This window comes from Condylura cristata, unplaced genomic scaffold (genome assembly GCF_000260355.1).
Source record: "Condylura cristata isolate star-nosed mole 26May11 unplaced genomic scaffold, ConCri1.0 scaffold00007, whole genome shotgun sequence".
In the NCBI taxonomy this organism is placed as follows: Eukaryota; Metazoa; Chordata; class Mammalia; order Eulipotyphla; family Talpidae; genus Condylura; species Condylura cristata.
The window spans coordinates 16,071,499-16,090,895 of NW_004567108.1; the positions used below are offsets into that span (position 1 = coordinate 16,071,499).

The following is a 19,397-nucleotide window of genomic DNA, read 5'->3' on the forward strand; positions in this document are numbered from 1 at the left end:
GGCCGACTGATGAAGTACACTGCTGAGGGGAGCAGCAGGTGGGTCAGGAGAGGTCTGCCACACCATGTGGGTCACTGCCGGGGCGGGGATCGAGCTCACGCTGAAGTGGCTTTAGCTTCTTAGTGCTGTGCTTTAACCTGCTCCACCATCAGGGAGGGCCCAAAAGTCTAAATTTTAATTGGGAAGAGGGGTTTATAGAAATTCTTGGAGCATTACTATTGCATGTGAAGCTAGGGATAATGGGGGAAAAGTTTGATTTTTAAATCTGTTGATGAGGCAAAAGAAAAGCACAGCCAAAATTATCTATGAAAATCCCTTAGGCCACTCATTCATTATTATATGTATAGATTCCTTTAGACTATTTTATCATTTCCTTTAATTCTCTTTTACTCAATGTTTCTGTATAGGACTTATCTATTTAAGTCATCCCTGCAGGACATTTAAAAAAAAAATCTAAGTAAAGTATTTGCTTTTTAATGATCAATTGCTTAAAAAATAAGTAATTTTAATTATTTTTACAAACATGATTTCACTGTTTTGATGGCATCTGATACCTGAAAAATCAGGTAAGAAGGAGGTAAGAAGCTGCATTATTTTAACTCCTTCTCAAATATACACCTATCCACATACATGTCTATGGACAGAGTTGAAGTCACCAAGTTAAAATACACACGTTGTGCTATGATAGTGTGTGTAGAAACTCCTACTTGTATTAAGATAGATTTCCTTTTTCTTTCTACAGTGGGGCCCTTTTGGGTGTAGGTTGCTTGAGTTTTAGTAAAGTGAAAGAGATGTATATCCTAAAGACAAAGCTATTCTTACTGATTGGAGACAGCTGGATATGCGTGAAGCTTGGAAGAAAGAATATAACCTGCAGAAAAGTGAACATAGTGAAAATAGGTAAGAAACGTTATGGCTGTCACATTTTAGTGTGTAAATGTGCTAATTTTATGGGTCCATAAACTTGCTATATGTTAAAAGGAGAAAAAACATGAAAATTATTTGCCCTGGAGAATAGCAAATTCTCCAGTGTTTTTTTTAGGAAATAAAAAATTTGAAATGTACACAAATTCTTATTCTAAGAGTAGATTTGTGGGTCTCTTGTGAAAGGGTGCGATTGGCATCTACAGATTACAGGAAGAGTTAATCTCCATCAGGTATCTAACTAGAGCTGGGCCTCCTGTTATCCACCCACATACACCCTTCCCTTCCTCACTTCACCTTCTTCTAAATGCTTTGTAATTGCCTCCCTATAAGCCCACCACTTTTTGAATATCTTTAACTAAAAGATAAAGTTGTTTTGTCACTCGCTTTGTTTGAGTTCTCCAGAAGAAACAGAACCATTGTAAGATATACACAAGTCAGAATGTGTGTGAAGATTTGTTTTCAGAAATTGGTTCATGACACATGATTTCATTCTTGAAATCTGGATAGCTAACCGGAATGTGGAATTCAGGCAGCTGTGGAGGTGGCAGTCTTGAGTGCTGATTCCTCAGGACAGGTCACGCACCCTGAAAATGCCTACTAGGACTCTGTAGTATTCTACCTTCTTGAGATAGAAATGTTCTCAGAAGACTCTCAGTCTTTGCTTTTAAGATTTTTATCTGATTAGGTGAGGTCTACCACCATAGGAAGGATAACCTGTTTTGCTCAAAATCTATGCATTTAAATTTAGTCATGTCTTTGAAAATATCCCTTTAGATTCATCTTTGGCCAAACAAATGGGCACCAGAACCCTGTCAGATTAAACTCATAAAAGTATCATCTCACCTTCATAAGAGATTTTCTTATTGAGGAGTGATGCCAAAGGACAGGGCAGGGAATTCATTGTCAGCATCCTTGTTGAGATTATCAATCTGAATTATTTCCTTGAATCTTGAAGGGCAGGAAGTGGCTCGGTAAGATAAAGGTCTGACAGTCATCTCGGTTGGTCTTTTTCTCTGCATCCACCCCCTTTCCTCTTGCTTCCATCTCCATCTCGGGTGACTTCCCTTTTTAGAGTGCATCTAAGGGCAAAGAAATGATAAACTTCCCCTTTGACAAGCAGGGTAATGAAGGAGCCACTTCTTCCTTTTTAACCTGGGGCAATGCAGCAGAGCTGGGCAGTCACTAGTAAGAATATGTGACTAATTCTACTACAAGTTCTTTGTGCTGGGTCAATGGTTAAGTCTGACCACCCAGCTCACATAGGCTAGAACACAGCTCATTCTGTTAAGTAAAAGTTCAGTGACTGCACATTCTCATATAACATTAGGTTTGGGTTAGATTTGAGCCCAACCTGTGTCTCTGATCAGCCAGACAATAAAGGTGACTGGCACATCCCTGATGACTGACTTTCCAGGCTTGGGTGGAAGAGAAGCTAAGAGGCCAAGATGGGATAACTGCTGGTCTCTGTGATGGAGGTGATCTGACAAACCTAGGCTGCCTGAATGAGTACCGGCCACCCTCCAACATTTCATACATGGTGTGTGTGGGCTTAATATTTGAGGCAGGTTAAAATTAAAAAGGGCTGAGGATGAGTTCAGAGCTAATGCAACTGGGAAGGAAGATGTGGTAACCCAAGGTCAAGCAAGGGCCTGGATACAGCTCTTTAGTTTCTATGTAGCCAAGAGGAGCCAGCTCAAAACCTGATTCTACTGGAATCATGTTCCTGCTTTGGGGCTAATTAGTAAGAAGTATGTCAGTATCATCATATGAAAGTAACACTAAATAAGCCCTAAAACACCATTGGTCTATTAAATAAGCCCTAAAACACCATTAGTTTATTTCCTTCTCAGCTAAGAGCAAAAATGGGTGTTTCTAAACTGTGTATGGTGCTCCTCCAGGCAGTATTTGGGATTCCTTTGTCTTACGGGCCACTGTCTTCAACCTAGAACTGCAAGTGATAGCAGGAAAGTGAGCATGGGATCACACAAGTGTGGTTTCTGGGCCAGGATGGGAGGACAGCAGAGTACACCCAGCTGCAAGGCAGGCTGGGAAATGCAGTCTGGCTTTGAACCAGGGTGAAGAAGAAATGATTTTCTGACCCATAGGCAGTCACTAACTCAAAGTGAATATGATTTTCAGAAGAAATGAAATTTAAAAATTACAATTATTTCCTTGTCTGTCCTACAGACTGACTTCACTTTTTTCCCCTTTCCAGTTAAACCTGAGGCTCCTTTTGACATAAGAGTCACCTATCGTGAAGAAGCAAATGACTTTGTGGTGACATTTAACACATCACACTTGCGAAAGTCATATGTGAAAGAATTAAAGCATGAGGTCGCATACCGCCAGGAAAAGAGCGAAAATGATTGGAGGGTATGTAGGACAACCATGTTCATTTAATTTCAAATTTAAATATACTTAAATAAATTATATATAAATGAAAATACATACATATATAAAGCTAGAAAAAAAAAAGCACTTCTTAATGTGACATATTTTATTACCCCAGAGGTAATTTACCCACTGGCAATTTTATGCTCAATATCTATCTTTGACTGAAAAGAAGTCCTCAAAAGTCCTCATGTATAAAAGTTTTGGGTCCCAAGAAGCCTGGGTCTTCCCTGATCCATTCAGGTTCTGGTTCTGATTTTTTTTTTTTCATTCTCTATATTTTGTCTTTACTGTTTCTAAATTAGGTTGTTGAACTAACAAAAAAGACTGAAGTCAATTCAACCCTCTATTTTAAGCCCACAAAATGCATCACATTTAGCATAACTTTCACAGGCAACTCAGGAAAAAAACACATCACCAAGCCATAGCCACAATGTGGTTTATGGGCAGTGTAAGAACAGTGAGAAGCAAAGAAGAGAGGAGGTGGAATGTTGTTCTTCTTTTTTGGTGAAACCAACACTTTTAGTTCTTGAAGAAACAACTTTCATCCTTCATCACTTAGGGGATTATTGGTACTTTTTCTGATTTGTGATCGTTGCCCTGGTCTGACTGCAATCGATTCTGGGCAGGAGGTGGGAAAAAAAGAGAGTGTCTGAGGTTCTCGCGTTCCTCTGCCTCTGCTGGCTTGGCTTCAGTCTCTTTTGCAGCACACAGAAATAAAACATGTCACTCAAGGGAAAAAGATGCCTACATTTTCAACTGTTCTCTTTACTCAGTCCAACAGCAGTCCTGTCCATTTGCAGTATGCTCCTTAAATTACTTAAAAGTGAAATTCCCATCCACAGCCCTTCTCCCTTTTACCCCCTAAACATCACACATTTTCACTCATGTGCACACACACACATACACACACACTTGCACATGAGCAAATACTGCTACTGTGGTTCCATATATTCCATTGTTATTTGAAAACAGCATCGATAAGAAAGCAGGATTTTGAATAGTTGGTGCTAAAACAATCACTTCGGAAGGGGGGGGAAATGAATGCCCAACTCATGCCCTGTAACACCCACAAAGAATATAAGGAAATATATATAAGAATATAAGGAAATATAAAGACTGAAATTCTAAGCAAACTAGAAAAAATATATGTAAATGTTTATATAATATTGAGCTGAAGATGACTAAGCATAAAAGTGGGGTACATAAAAATAAAAGTTTATAAATGTCAGCCTATTCAATAATCAAAATTGTAATGCAAATTAGAAGTTAGGATTAAATGGCTACTCATAGTAGGCAGCTAATATTATTATATGTGTTATAGATTAAGGTTACTAATGTAAAATTGTAATATAAATATTCTTGCTATAAATCCATGTAATATGTAAAGAGGCCTTTTAAATTCACTAAGACGATAAATACAAAAGGGGAAAGTTAGTGAAAAACTTGCAAATGTCTTACAAATTAAGAAATACATAAATGCAATAAATATATGGTATCTTTAAATAAATGTACAGGCAAATAACAATGGAATATCCCTTTTACCTCCCACATTGACAGAGTGCTTTTCCCTAAAGATACTCTCACTGACAGAAAGACTAGCTTCTGTCTGGTATCTTTCCAGAGGGAAAGATTCTTGCTCTTTGTCTGCCACTGGGATCTCCCCTTGGGGGATGAAAGGCAAGAGAAAGAAAATGAAGAGATGGCCCTCCCTGGTGGCGCAGCAGGTTAAAGCACTGCACTAAGAAGCTTAAGCCACTTCCGCATGAGTTCGATCCCCACCTGCCCCCACCTGCCCCCACCTGCCCCCACCTGCCCCCACCTGCCCCGGAGGTGACCGCATGGCGAGGCAGACCTCTCCTGACCCGCCCGCTGCTCCCCTCAGCAGTGTACTTCGTCGATCTGCCTGTTCTGCTCCCCTCTCTGTCTCTGGTGAATTCTCTCACCCTCCGCATCTCCGGCCTGTACCCCAGTTCTGTATGAATAAATAAATAAATCTTTTCAAAAAAGAAAAAAGGAAAGTGAAGAGATGAAAGTATTGGAAGGCAAGTGGGCACCGGCCTGAGTGAGGGAGCCCACTCCCCCAGAGAAAGCCCCAGAGTTCCTGGTCCTCTTTGCCACTTGTAGCATCATATAAGTGCTCACAGCCTCTGCCCCCCAGATCTGCCTCCGACACCCAGATGTCAGAGCACCTTTAACAAGTGTAAGAGAACCTCCTCTGAGAGTGTTCCCATGACTAAAACGAATCAACGAGAAATGTTGTGGGAGATCTGGGACCTTTTTTCCATCCTAAAACTGCAGTGCTATTTTTTGCTCTGTAGCATGTGAACATATCCAACACAAAGCTGACGCTCCTACAGAGAAATCTGCAACCTGATGCAATGTATGAGATTAAAGTCCGATCCATCCCTCATTCAGACTATTTTGAAGGCTTCTGGAGCGAATGGAGTCCCACGTACCACTTCAGAACTCCCGAACCCAACACATCCCACACAGGTGAGACGTGACCTAGAGTCTCTGTCACCCCCGGATGCGTGCACAAGAGTGAAAGTGAGAGATGAAACAAACTGACAGGTTTGGACTCTGCCGAGGGCGTCCTTACACATCCTTTGGAGAATGACCTGCCCTCTGGTCCTTTTGTGAAGAACAAGCAAGATGTGAGAGCAGAGCCCTTAGTCTCTGATCAGCAGGTCTGAGCTATGGGGACACAACTATCCTGGGCTCTCCTGAGAGCTGCTAGCAGTCCCAAACCAAACCCCCCAGCCCACCCACCCCCTCCAGCTTACCCTGAAGCTCCTCTCTCCAAGGCCCTTCTATGATGCCCTGATGGACAGGGTGCTGGGCTCTGTAGAGTCTCTTTTCCAGAACAAACCAGAACTCCTGGGAGTCTACGGAAATGCAAAGTTAGCAGAACCCAAAAGGTGGCTCAGGCAGGTCCCTGGAAGTCCCTAGGGCCATACAATTCCCTCTGGACATTCAACTGTCCAGCCGTACCAGTCTCCCAGCCTCGCCCTAGGAAATTCTGCTTCTGCTGGGAGAGCTTCTCTCTCTTCTTCCCCTCTGGGGGGAGTAGCTGTCTTCAGTAGCTGTCATTTGCATGACAAATCTTTAGGGTGGTCACCCTAGTCAGTGCCACTTACTAAGACAAAACTCCCTCATTAAGCTTGTACATCATCATTCACTGTAGACCACCTTTGTAGAAATAACAGGTGGGCCTAAGAAGCTGAATAAATTCCAAGCATGCTGATCCCCCCTCTGTCCCACTGCACTCTTAATGAATGCTGACCAAGGTCTGTCTTTGTGTTCCAGGGGAGATGAATCCTGTCTTACTTGTTATCAGCTTTCTGAGTTTTTTCTCTGTGATTCTGATAGTCATCTTGGCTGGTGTATTATGGAAAAAAAGGTGAATTTTTTTAAATTAATTAGTGGGGGTGGTCACAGGAGGTCCGAGAGATCAGAGCTCTAACAAATGAGAAGCTACAAAGAGGAACAGGGTATTTCAGGAATAGTGCCCAGCATTCTTCCCCATTCCCAGGCACTAGTGAATTTCCAGTTAATTTCAGAAGAGGTAAAATATGTAAATTGGATATAAGGCAAATCTTCCTCCCCAACTTTTTCTCCAAAGTAGTCACTGCACCTCCAGAATGCCCAGACAGTAGAGACACATGGTGAAGGCAGAGTATGTTTGAAGTCTTTTTTTTTTTTTTTTAAGATTTATTTACTTGTGCATACAGAACTGGGGTACAGGCCAGAGGCACAAGAGCGGTGAGAGGATTTACCAGAGACAGACAGGGAGCAGAACAGGCACATTAACAAAGCACACTGCTGAGGGGAGCAGCAGACAGGTCAGGAGAGGTCTGCCGTGCCATGTGGGTCACTTCCGGGGCCAGGGATTGAACTCCTACCAAAGTGGCAGCGGCTAGCTTGCAGTACTGTGCTTTAACCCACTGTGCCACCAGGGAGGGTCTGTGTTTGAAGTTTTGACCTTCAGCTCACAAATGCATCCACCCCACAGGAGGGCAGAGGACCTATGCATTCATCTAAAAACAAAACTTTAGGCACACACCAGTTAAGTTATTCATGCTGTCAGGACAGGGCTATGCAGTCTCAGGACATTCCAGTTTTAAGCACAACTTATAACGGTTTCTCTGAATAACTTAGAAAATAGTTCTCAGTTCTACCATAGAGGAGTTGCTGCCAGGAAGAAAAGGATAACACCCAAAAAATGCTCATTCGAAGTAAATGAGCTAGTAATAATTGGCTCATTGCCAAGCTTCATTGTTCCTTTTCCCCAGGGCTCTTTCCCAAGGTATAGCATTGTTAAGTCTTGTCCATGCAGTTGGTCACTGACTGTGGTCTCTGGCCCACCCCCAGTGATAGGACACAGAGGTCAAGGGAAAGGAAGTCACTTGTTCACAGTGACCCACCTAGCTGTGGTGGGGTCCAGACCAGAATGCACTCGTCTGATTCTTGGCTAAGAATAAGTGGAAAGGCCTATCGTACCTGTTCTTTTTTCAGGATTAAGCCCATTATATGGCCCAGTCTCCCTGATCACAAGAAGACACTAGAACAACTGTGCAAGAAACCAAAAAAGGTGAGAGCTTCTGATGTTTCTATTGCTATGGGGGAGGCATGCGAGCAGCCAAGAATGACATTGTAAGAATAACGTAAGGCTTGGTCATGTGAGCACCCCAGGAGGAGGGGCCCTTCTAAGATCCTAGATGCAGCTCTCCAGAAGTAGGAAACTAAACGAAGACTTGAGTCTCAGAACTTCCCAGGTCTCTGCAGGGCTGAAGGGCAACAGACTTGAGGCCCCACAACTCCTCCAGAAGGAAAACTATCCACTGTCACATATGGGCAATTCTCTGGTGTTCCCTGATAAACCCCCGTCTTTCTGACCAAACATGGCATATCTCCTTGTAGCAGTCTTAATATTGTCTCTCTGTTTTGGTGCAGAATTTGAATGCTAGTTTCAATCCCGAGAGTTTCCTGGACTGCCAGATTCATAAGGTGGATGGCATTCAAGCTAGAGATGAAACAGAAGGTTTTCTGCAAGACGTATTTTCTTCACAAATAAAAGAGCCTGAAAAGCAGAGACTTGTGGTGGGTGTGCAAGAGCTCAACTGGCCTTCCCAGCATGCAGTCACCACCCCAGAAACTTCCAAACGAGGGTCACACTTCCTGTGCCTGACTGAGAATGTCACCACATGTGATGTCTCTGTGCTCCCCACTCCCAGGCCCCCAGACTGCAAGGAAGGAGGCAAGAATGGGCCTCAGGTATACCAGGGGCTGCTGAATGGCCCTGAAACTACCAACAGTGCTGTACCCCCTCCATTTCCTTTCCAAGTGGGAATTCTGACCTTGAATGCTGCTACTCAGGGACAGTTCCTCCTCACGGCCTTGGGACCAAGTCAGGAGGAAGCTTATGTCACCATGTCCAGCTTCTACCAAAACCAGTGAGCTGGAAGAAAGCCACGACCAGAACCACTGTGACAGGCAAAGATGGCTGTGTTTCTCTCCTCCATCAAAGCATAAGGAATACATGATTAATGCAACCCTTCTACATGAGTAACCAGATTCTGAGACTTTGCTTTGACCATGCCTGCCTGCTTCAGTGGCATGCAATTTGAGGCAGAAGCAATCAGCTTCAGGCAACTCAGATGATTCAACAATCTCAAAAAGAAAAATAATACAGAAAAGGGAAGAATGAAAGTGTGGAAAAAAGCAATGGGGGGAGGGGTAAGGATTGGAAACAAAAGGTAAAAGAAGAAACAAGGAAAGGAGGACATGAATGGCAGGTGTCACTGTTAGGACTGACCCTACACCTTGGCTGTGCTAAACTGCACTGCACCCCTGGTCTTATGCATGTTCAGTCATCCTGAAGGTGGTTGCACTTATAAGTATAATTATAAGTATCCTTCTCTTTGTTATATAAGTTTAGTAACTTGCCCCAGATTTCCATCCGAGAATGGATGGAGCTAAGTTTGATACCTGGGAATCTGGCTGCCCGCTTCTCAAGTTGGGCACTAAAAACGGGGCCAACCTATTCCCAAAGGCTATACCTCATTGATACCAGATAGCTGTATAATTTGTGGTCTAAACTTTCTAAAATAAAAGGGGGAGTTATAAATAATCACTCCAGGATATTGAGCATGAACAATGAATGCCCTAGTCAACAGTAACTTGAATCTAGAAGGCTATAAAGAACAGAGGAATGAGGAACTGGCCTCACAAGGTGTGAAGCCCCATGACCAGGCATGTCCACAACAGGCAAAGTCAAGAAAAAGCCAACAGTCTAGCTCTTTTTTTTTGAAAAAGTGTTCAGTGGGTAATGAATTTGAAGCCCAGAATCTATTGTTAGATCTCGAGGCTGTGATCCTCTTGCTATCCCCACCCCCCGGAAGCCATGGATGATAAAAGACCTGTGGGGACCCCAGGACAGGGCCGAATGAGGAATGAGAAAGGAATAACCTTCTGTGTATAAGGACTGCCCACCCCAAATCCATCCACAAACTCTGCTGGGTTCTTCACACTGGGCATTGCCAGAAGCTCAGCGAGACTAATAACACCAACTATGGCATAGGCTTCCACATCTAGAAGAGAAACATCCTTCCACCACTTGGCATGGGCCTGCCTGCATTTCTCAGTCTAGTAAATTCCTAGAGACAATCTCAGAGCAAGTCAAGGCAGGTGAGCTGCCTCAACTCAAGGGGCCCTCTCCCCAGGCAGGAGCACAGGGGCAGCCACGCCCATGGGAGGGAAGAAGGGCGTGGGTTCAGGGCTTTGTTTGGGGCTTATTGTCATTGTTTTGTGTTTTTATCTTCAATCTGTGTACAGTTTGTTGGGAGTGGGCAAACCAACCTTCTTTGTGGGTCTAGAGGCCTCATTAAGAATCAGACCATCTGATCGGCAGTCAGATTTTGTACTTCCAAAGTCCGGTTCTGAACCAGTCATAATGGATATGACCCATCATCCCCGAGATTTCTTCAGTGCTTATGGAATTTCAAAAGCACTTCCATAAACATATTTCTTTCATTTCCTCAACAGTTCTTTATGGAAATTCTGCCATGTGCCAACCATTGTATGAGGCATAGAAGATCTACCACAAATAATATGTACCTGCCCTCATAACGTGAAAAATCAAATGAAATGGTGACTTTGTAAACAAATGATCATGAGTAATACAAACTGTGGTCATGGAGTCATGTTCAAAGTGACTTAGTGGAGGCAGTCAGGAAAACCCCAAACTGTGATGTAGACTACGTGGCACACAACAAGCAGACCCTGCCGAAGTAGGAGCAGTGTCTCAGAGAGCAGCAGCACCTCTTAGCTCTCTTAGCTCTCTAAACTCTCCAGTAGCTTCTTTGCAGAAGTCCTAACACTTTCAGTGGAGCCTGGAAGTTGTACGTACGCCTCCCTGCTATAAATTAAAAATCCCCGAAAGAAATGAAATAAAACTAGAGAAAGTCTAGGTCCCTTCAACTCTCAAGTCCTTCATGCTGTCTATCATAGGTTATCTTTTGAAATTAGTGTGTGAATGTCTGTTACTGGAGAGATTTACGATCTGTGTATTATATATACTCTCATCATCATAACTGCTGCTAATGCTTGATTACACATTCAGAGACAATATATGATGTACAATGTAAAATGATCATTTGTGTGGATCACCCCCCTTTTGGATTTAAGTAAGAAAGGAAAACTTTGGGTCAGAAACAATATATAAATCAGCGCCATAAACTGCTTATCCTCTGGGGCATGATGATGAAAACAGAAAGTTGAAAGGTAGGTAGCTATTTTGTCAATTAAACAACCAGGCCGGGATCTAAGAGAGCCTCGCCTGGTCAGCTGATTTCCTACCAGTCTCCTACTTTCTGGTCATTCTAATTGACGTGAGAATTTGCTCCAGAAAAGCCTAGTTTGGGAGTTTGCCAATGTGCACACTTCCCTAGTGCTTTCATAGCACCTTGAGGGACAGGAGTGAGCTGGCCAGGAAGACGGCAGGAATACGTGCCTGGAAAACCACAGCCAGAAATGATGCGGATCACGGTGACATTTCTGTCAACTTAGTGGTTTTCTCTGGGGTTATTCTTAAAATGTCCATTGTACACTACAGTGAAAGTCTCTGATTTGACTGTAACTTCCACATGCATTACAAACATTTCGCAGAGCTGCTAAATATATAAATCTCCATCGTGTTTAACCATCTTGTATTTAATTAAATGCTATGGAACGATCTGCGACTGTACTTGTCTTCTTTAAGAAATGTGAAGAGGGCACAAAACCACAGACTGCAATTCTGCTCACTTACTAAGAACATCCTGATGTCTTTTTTTTTTTTTTAAAGAACTATTTATTCATGCGTACAAACTAGGGTTCAGGCTGGAGGTGTGGGGGCGGTGAGAGGCTTCACCAGAGACAGAGTGGGGAGCAGAACAGGCAGATCGACGAAGTACACTGCTGAGGGGGCAGCAGGGAGACAGGAGAGGTCTGCCGTGCCCTGTGGTCCAGCTCCAGGGTCAGGGATTGAACTGGCACTGAGACAGTTGCAGCCAATTTCATAGTGCTGTACTCTAACCACTTGTACCACCAGTGAAGGCCCATATTCTGATGTCTTTTTATAATTTTGGATTTCCAGAGAAAACTTTTTTTAATTAATGAATTTTCAAATTGATGAAACAATAGCATTTTGTTGAGGATACATCTTGCATTGCCTTACATTGCTGAGCCTTCAAGTTACAGAAACGACAGGGGGTGTTCCCAGCTGACTGGCTCTGAGACAATAGCAGCATGAAGCAGTGACAATGGCATACCGTTGCCTGAAGGCAAAGTATCAGTCAGGATTCTTAGCTTTAAGTAAGGAAACCAGAAAAAAAAATTATCAAAGGTTACTAGAGGGCTATCTAACATTTGGAAGATCAAATTTGAAGGCTACAGGTACATCCTTTGATCTCTACCACTGGTACCACTGGTACATCCAGAAAGTGAAAACAGCCCCTCCCTCGGGCCCCCAAATCCGCCCTAGAACAACTCAGCAGGGGGGTGAGGCAGCCTCACTGGCTGCTGGTTGAAAAGCAGAGCTAGAGCCGTGTTGATGGCAGCTGGTCCTAGTGACAGGCCTGGACTCTAACGCTGGAAAGTGAAGAGAAGACTCGGCCTTTTCATCTTCTACAGGCTCTGCCTCATAGAGTGGGGTGTCCCCCAAATACAGGAAGGAGGTACCACTGCCAGCTGAGGACAAAGAATAAGAAGAAAACATGCAGAGAGAATTGCTAGGAGGGAGAAGCAGGGAGTGAGCCACTGCTGTAGTGATGAAGTGGGAGGCAGAGAGGGCCCTTCCAGGTCCAAAGTCCTGGAGCTGAGATAGAGAGGAGAGCACGGGGAGAGTCACCAGTGTGGTAGGCATATCCCCTTACCGGTCTTCCCTGAGAACATTACAGTTTGGTGGTTATTCCCAAAAGTCAGCCATAGGGCAATTTAATAAGAAAAAATACGCATCAGTGTTGAGAATTTTATATTAATTTAAAGCATGTGGCTACATATCCATTCACCACCCTTGGTATAACACCAAGACTGTTCTTGTGGGGGCTATTGATTTGTTTTCCTTGTCTTTCTTAGGCAACACCCACCTACATAACACATCATCTACTATTGCTAGTTTTGCCTTCTTTGAAATGGAAAAGGACTTGCTAATCCTATCAAAGCAATCTAAGTATAGATGTCTGATCTACCCCAATCATTTACCCATTTTTCCAACCCAATTTGCTATCAAAATTCTTTCAGCATGTCTTTATCAAGTCTTTGTAGCCACTTAAGGTAGTCCTCTTGACAAACAATTTGTTTGCATGCTCATAGCTCAACAACTTGCAGAATATAATGACCATAACGAGTTAAATAGTCTAAACAAGTTTGTAAACACAGGACTGACTTTGGTGAGTGTCTCTCCCTTGATGGGCAGAGGGTGCTAACAGTAGTCTTAATGTAGGTATCAATGAGTGAGAGTGAGAGAGGGTGGGGAGAGAGAGAGGAGAGGAGAGAGAGCAAACCAACTCATTCAGCGGGTTGTAGAAGCCATCACAGGTGATCCCCATCTAGAGAGTCAGCCAAGCAGTGATTAACATGACTCAGCAAGACCTGTGGGTGCCAATGATTAAGCCTCTGACTTAAATTTACTCAGATTGCAGAGGATGGAGGCATGGGCTGGATGGCAACCTTGCTATGGCATGATAAATTCCAGGTGTATGTCAGGATTTATGAAGGAAACTGACTCGGTGCGATAGAAATGAGAAACAATGCCAACATTTCTCCAATCACTGACAGTACCAAAGCTTAATTCCATCCTGCCTTAAAATGAAATCCCATTTTGGCCCTCCCTGGTGGCGCAGCAGGTTGGAGCACTGCACTAAGAAGCTGAAACCACTTCCGCATGAGTTCGATTCCCGCCTGCCCCGGAGGAGATCCACATGGCGTGGCAGACCTCTCCTGACCCGCCCGCTGCTCCCCTCAGCAGTGTACTTCGTTGATCTGCCTGTTCTGCTCCCCACTATGTCTCTGGTGAGGTCTTTCGCCGCCCCTGAGTCTCTGGCCTGTACCCCAGTTCTGTATGTACAAATAAATAAATCTTTAAAAAAAAAAAATGAAAGCCCATTTTGAATCAAAATCACTAATATTCTCATCACAGGTGAAGTTGTGTCAGAACCGACTTGGAAAAGAAGAAAGATAATAACTTCTGTTTTTGTTTTTTTTTTCCTTTTTTTCTTCTACACGACTTAGCACACTAACCATTTCTTATATCACAGAGTCTGCATATCAATTCCCAGCACTTGGCTTCAATGAGAGCTCAACAAGAGAATCAAGACAGACAATACACAACACAGGGTCCATCAATTAGCAAAATATTATGCTCATAAAGTACCAATATTTTCACTCTATGTACTGCTAACATCAAAATATGTTTAAAGAAACAGTTCATGGACTTTGATGTACATCAAAACACCCCATTCTTCAAATATCACGTGGTTTCCCAGCCGTGAAGCCCTTGCGCTTGCTTGTCTGTATTCCTGACACGTGACTTATCTGGCTCATGCATGATGAACTCCTTGTTATTCGCCAGGACCTCGCCTCACTTCTAAACCTCACAGAAGTGGTCACCACGTAAAAACAAGCACCTCCGATTGTTTTATTCGCCATCTCCCCTGTTTTTTCAGAAAACCTTTTCCACAGTGCCAGTTGCCTTATTTATTTATGTTGGTTGTTTTTCACTGACCCTCTCCAGTGTTATAATACAAGTCTTTATTCAGCATGTATCTTACTATTGAAATAAGAAATGGGTATTTAGTAAATACTAGTAGATGAAAGAGAGAAAGAGGAGGAAGAGATTTTCTAGCAAATAGAGAAATTTGGGCAACTTCTACTTCAGCTTTGCTTCAGGCTCACGTTGCACGTGGCTGTAGTAACCCATAAGTGGAGAGAGAGACCACAAAAGTCCATCTGCCCCTGCCCTAGTCGGGCTATCAGTTGACCCACCTTTTACTTACCAGGGTGAGTGTTTGAAAAAGAAAAGTCGTCACTCTGACACTAGGACTCCTCAGTGAGTTCCCAGCATGACACATGAGGTCCCCACAACTCAGTTTCTCAAGGTTGCTGTAACAAATTATCACACACATAGTACTTTAAAACAACACAGATTGATTCTCTGACAGTCCCAGCAGTCAGAACTCCAAATTGAGTCCTAGGAGACTAAAATATTCTTGTTGGCAAGGCTGTGTTCCTTCTGGAGGTTCCGGAGTGTGTGGGGGTGGAGTAGGGGCAGAGAATCCTCTTCCTTGCCTTTTCCAGCCTCTAGAGGTCACCGGAAATCCCGAGTATAGTCTTTTCCCCCCAAGATCAGTGTGGCTTTTTCTTATCTCCTCTGTTTCTACCATCACAATGCCTTCTCTCAGACTAACACTCTGGCCTCCCAGTTCTAAGAACCCCTATAATTTTACTGGGTCTACTCTAATAATCCTAGGTGATCTTGCTACCTCAAAACCCTAACATAAAAACTGCAAAGTCTCTTTGGCCAGATTAAGTAGTATCAGATTAAGTAACATACTACAACAGTTCCCTGGTTCAGGATGTGGACGTCTTGGGAAGGTAGGGGGCGATGTTCCACTTGCCGTCTCCAGCTCCGGTCTCCTCCAGCTCCTGCCTCCCTCATGCCGTGCTAGCTATCAACCCCAGGTCTTTCCAAATCATGGGATCTCGCAACTGCTACTCCCATTGCCGGAATAGTTCCTGGAGGTTCTTAGTTCCTGGAGGTCAGCTTCGGACATTACCTGTAACTTCCAGGAAAGCTTCCTCTTTCCAATCCAGGACACATTTCATCATACACTCTGATGACCCCCCTCTTTACCCTTTCTGTTTCCTAATATGTCAAGTTCCTTTATGGGTTTCCACACAGGGCTTTCTGTCTGGGATTTCTGTCTCTGTTACTAAGATTCGGGCTCAACACAGTGTCTAAAATCGAGAGAATACTAATCATAAATGTGGTATGAATTAATTAATGGATTAGTGAATGATGTGTTAGTCCACCTGTTTCCTCATTACTGTTCAATAGGGCAGCACTCCAGGCCTGGATGCACAGACAGCGACAGGTACTGCATCCCTGAGAGAACAGCACATCTGGGCAGCCACATGTAAGGAGTCAGTTGCCTTCTCCATCCACACGGTTACCACCCCAGCTGCACTCTTAACCACTGTAACCACAGAAATGGGGAAATGACATGGGGAGATGGGGGTGGGGAGAAATTTTCCAAAGTTTCATTTCTCAGATGACTATCTGTATTTAATTTTGTTTGTTCGTGTATTTCATTTCTTTTAGAGCTGTTTTGAAGTTCAACCTAACTTGTAAATTGTAAAGGCATGTGGTATTTGTGTATAGCTTGAATGAGGCAGCTGTTAGGTTAAAAAAATCTGCTGGACTTCATGAGGAATTTGTTAACAGGCCTCAAGACACTGGCAAAAAACAAATGAGAAGCAAACAAGGTGCAAAGTCCCTGAGGTTAGAAAAATAAAGTTTCAGTGCTCAGTTTGGCTGATACATTTGATGGATCCCTCAGCTACAAATTTTAAGGGCCAATCTCTTCCCATTCTGGATTAAATTCCTCACTAAGAAAAAGAGAAGTTGAAGGTATAGAGAAGGACATTTTTTTATGACAAATTAGTTGTTGCAAATGTTAATTGTCACCATCACTAAACACAAATGCCAAATAATCAGAAGCATATTAATGTGAAGCTAAAAACACTAGTATCTGCTAATTACAGTGAACTATATATTATTGTCAGTCTAAGGAATGAATACTTTAAATTAGAAGTTCAATAATTTTACTGTAGCATGAGATTAAAAAGTATGCTGTGCAATTCCATTTTTACATACTATAAATTTCATAATCAAAATAGATTTGATGTTTAGGGTTTATGTTTTAAATAAATAAGTCAGTGAAATAAACACATAATATCAGTCAGAACCATATTCAATGGTAAAATATTAAAAGTACTCTTAAACTGAAAGATAAGAAAACTAACTTTCACCCTCACCATATTTAGCATATTCTAGATTTGCTAGATATAATTAGGCAAGAAGCAAAAGAAAGAAGGAAGAATATGAAATATTAGGAATAAATGGTCGTTACTGGTAAACTGTATACCTGAAAAGCGCAAAGGTATTAAGTAATAAAAAAAACTAGACACAGAGACTTCATTAAGATTTTGATTGTAGTATTTCCATCTATTGAGTCTTTATTACTAATCTAACAGTCACTTGTTCCCCCATATCCAGAAAACACCAATATATGTTATGTAACAAGTAAAGGTCTCATTCCCTAATGCCACTGCTTACAAGTAATCATACTTAACCATTAATGTCCATATTCTATGTACATGTACTGTATTCTAAATATGTTAAAAAGTAGATGTTCGAGAAAAGTCTGCAAAATGCTGCAGGAGACTGAATATATATGAGGTTTTATTTATTTATTTTTTTAATGGCAATATACAACAATTTCATTATACATTTAGAAATGACAAAATGACACACAAAAACTAATCAACAGGAAAAAACTAAAAAGTTCACAAAGAAATAACAGATACGTGACTATGTTACCTTTTGACACAATTATCACAGGAATATCACTGAGAAACTATGTATCCAAATACATATACTTACAAAAATGCCCACCATTTCTAATCAGTGGAGAAAAGTTGATTATTTAACAAACGATATTGGAGCAGTAGATTAATCATGTGTAGATAAAGAGGAAGGCACTGATTTCTTATTTCAAAAATCAACACTACAGGGCCCTCCATGGTGGTGCAGCGGGTTAAAGCACAGCACTAAGAAGCTAAAGCTACTTCAGAATGAGTTCCATCTCCACCCCGGAGGTGACCCACATGGTGATGGTGAGGCAGACCTCTCCAGTCCCTCCCGCTGCTCCCCTCGCAATGTACTTCGTCAATCAGGATGTTCTGCTCCCCCACTCTGTCACTGGTAAAGCCTCTCACTGCCCCTACATTTCTGGCCTGTACCTCAGTACTATATGAATAAATAAACAAAATCTTTAATAAATAAATAAATAAACATTATAAAACTCAGTGGTATAAAGTTTTTTTTAGTGAAAAGAAATATGCCAGAAGACACAAATCAACCATTTCATACATTTTGGATATGGAGACCATTTCTAAATAGGGTTAAAAAAAAAAGATTTTATAATTGAAAAGATTGGCAGGTTTAACTCTATAAAATTTACGCTGATAATGTATTGCATAAAAAAATCCACAGCAAAAAAAAAAAAATATATATATATATATATATACTGCAAAATAAAGTGATGATATAACAGGCAAGTGTTTATATTCTTATAATCCACAGAGTGCAATGGGGAGCCTCCCTTGTGGTACAGGGGGTTAAGTCTCAGCACAATGAAGTTGTCAGCAGTCACTGCAGCACAGGTTCGATCCCTGGCCAGGGAAGTGACCCACAGGGTGCAGCAGACCTCTCCTGTCTCACCTGCTGCTCCCCTCAACAGTGTATTTCAATATATCCACTTGTTCTGCTCCCCACTTTGTCTCTGGTGGGTCCTCTCATACCTCTGACCTATCCCCCCGTCTTTGGAAGCATAAATAAAATAATGAATCAGGGGGTGGGGGGTGGAGAGGAGACTGAACTTTTCGTTATGCTGACTTAAAAAAAATGCAAATGACTGAAATACATGAAAATATGTTGTTTCAATCACAATAAAAAATGCAATTAAATCTAAGGAAACAGATGCTTCATATATAAAATTATAAAATTCAAAAGACTACTAAGCCTCAATAGTGGGCAGGTATGGGAAAATAGGTTTTCTCAAGCACTGTTGCTAGGAGTATAAAATAAGAGCATCTGATTTTTTTGGCTGGTTCACTGGGGCTATGTTAAGATATGCTCCAAGTAGCCTGGAAATAAAATAGCCTCTCAGAGAAACATTACAATTATTGTGAGATATATGCACTCAGCGAATTATAACAGAGATACATAAAAGTACCCTAAAGCCATAACCATCTCCCCAGGCAGGAAAGGCAAGTCAGAGCCTGAGTAAATTCACTGACAAGCCTAATTAACATAGCTAAAATGAAAGCTGTGTCCCTCCTTTTGTTGTTCCTCAGCTACGAAATGTTGAATATGAGAGTACATCTTTGTTAGGCTCCACAAGGACTGGGGAAACTCACTGACAAGAGGAATGAAATAAATTGTCAGTTTAATTTCATTAAATAGGCTAATCTGCATGCCCTTTATTCCAATTCCAGTTACTAAATAACCTTATAATTATAATTAGGTTTCTAATGAGCTGTGCCTCTAGAGCAAAATTTTCTCATTTACTAACATGAATAACTTGGTTCCAGTACATCCCCACAGAAAACCCCTGCAGGACATAGGTGGGAAATTCCTAGGTCCTGTATCAAAGCATCAGGTTAGAAAATGAATTGCCCCTGGCCCTCCCTGGTGGCGCAGCGGGTTAAAGCACAGCACTGAGAAGCTAAAGCCACTTCCGCATGAGTTCGAT

At 42.1% G+C, this 19,397-nt stretch overlaps 1 protein-coding gene across 1 annotated transcript in view; it reads left to right on the forward strand.

Moving 5' to 3' along the window:
* IL7R (interleukin 7 receptor) overlaps nt 1–8,778 on the forward strand; it is a 22,331-nt gene extending 13,553 nt beyond the window's left edge. The window contains exons 3-8 of the mRNA XM_004678091.1: nt 743–900; nt 3,143–3,300; nt 5,640–5,814; nt 6,628–6,721; nt 7,837–7,912; nt 8,275–8,778. Of these exons, the coding sequence (XP_004678148.1) occupies nt 743–900; nt 3,143–3,300; nt 5,640–5,814; nt 6,628–6,721; nt 7,837–7,912; nt 8,275–8,778 (1,165 nt within the window). The remainder of the gene's footprint in view (nt 1–742; nt 901–3,142; nt 3,301–5,639; nt 5,815–6,627; nt 6,722–7,836; nt 7,913–8,274) is intronic.
* Nucleotides 8,779–19,397: the final 10,619 nt, after the last annotated feature.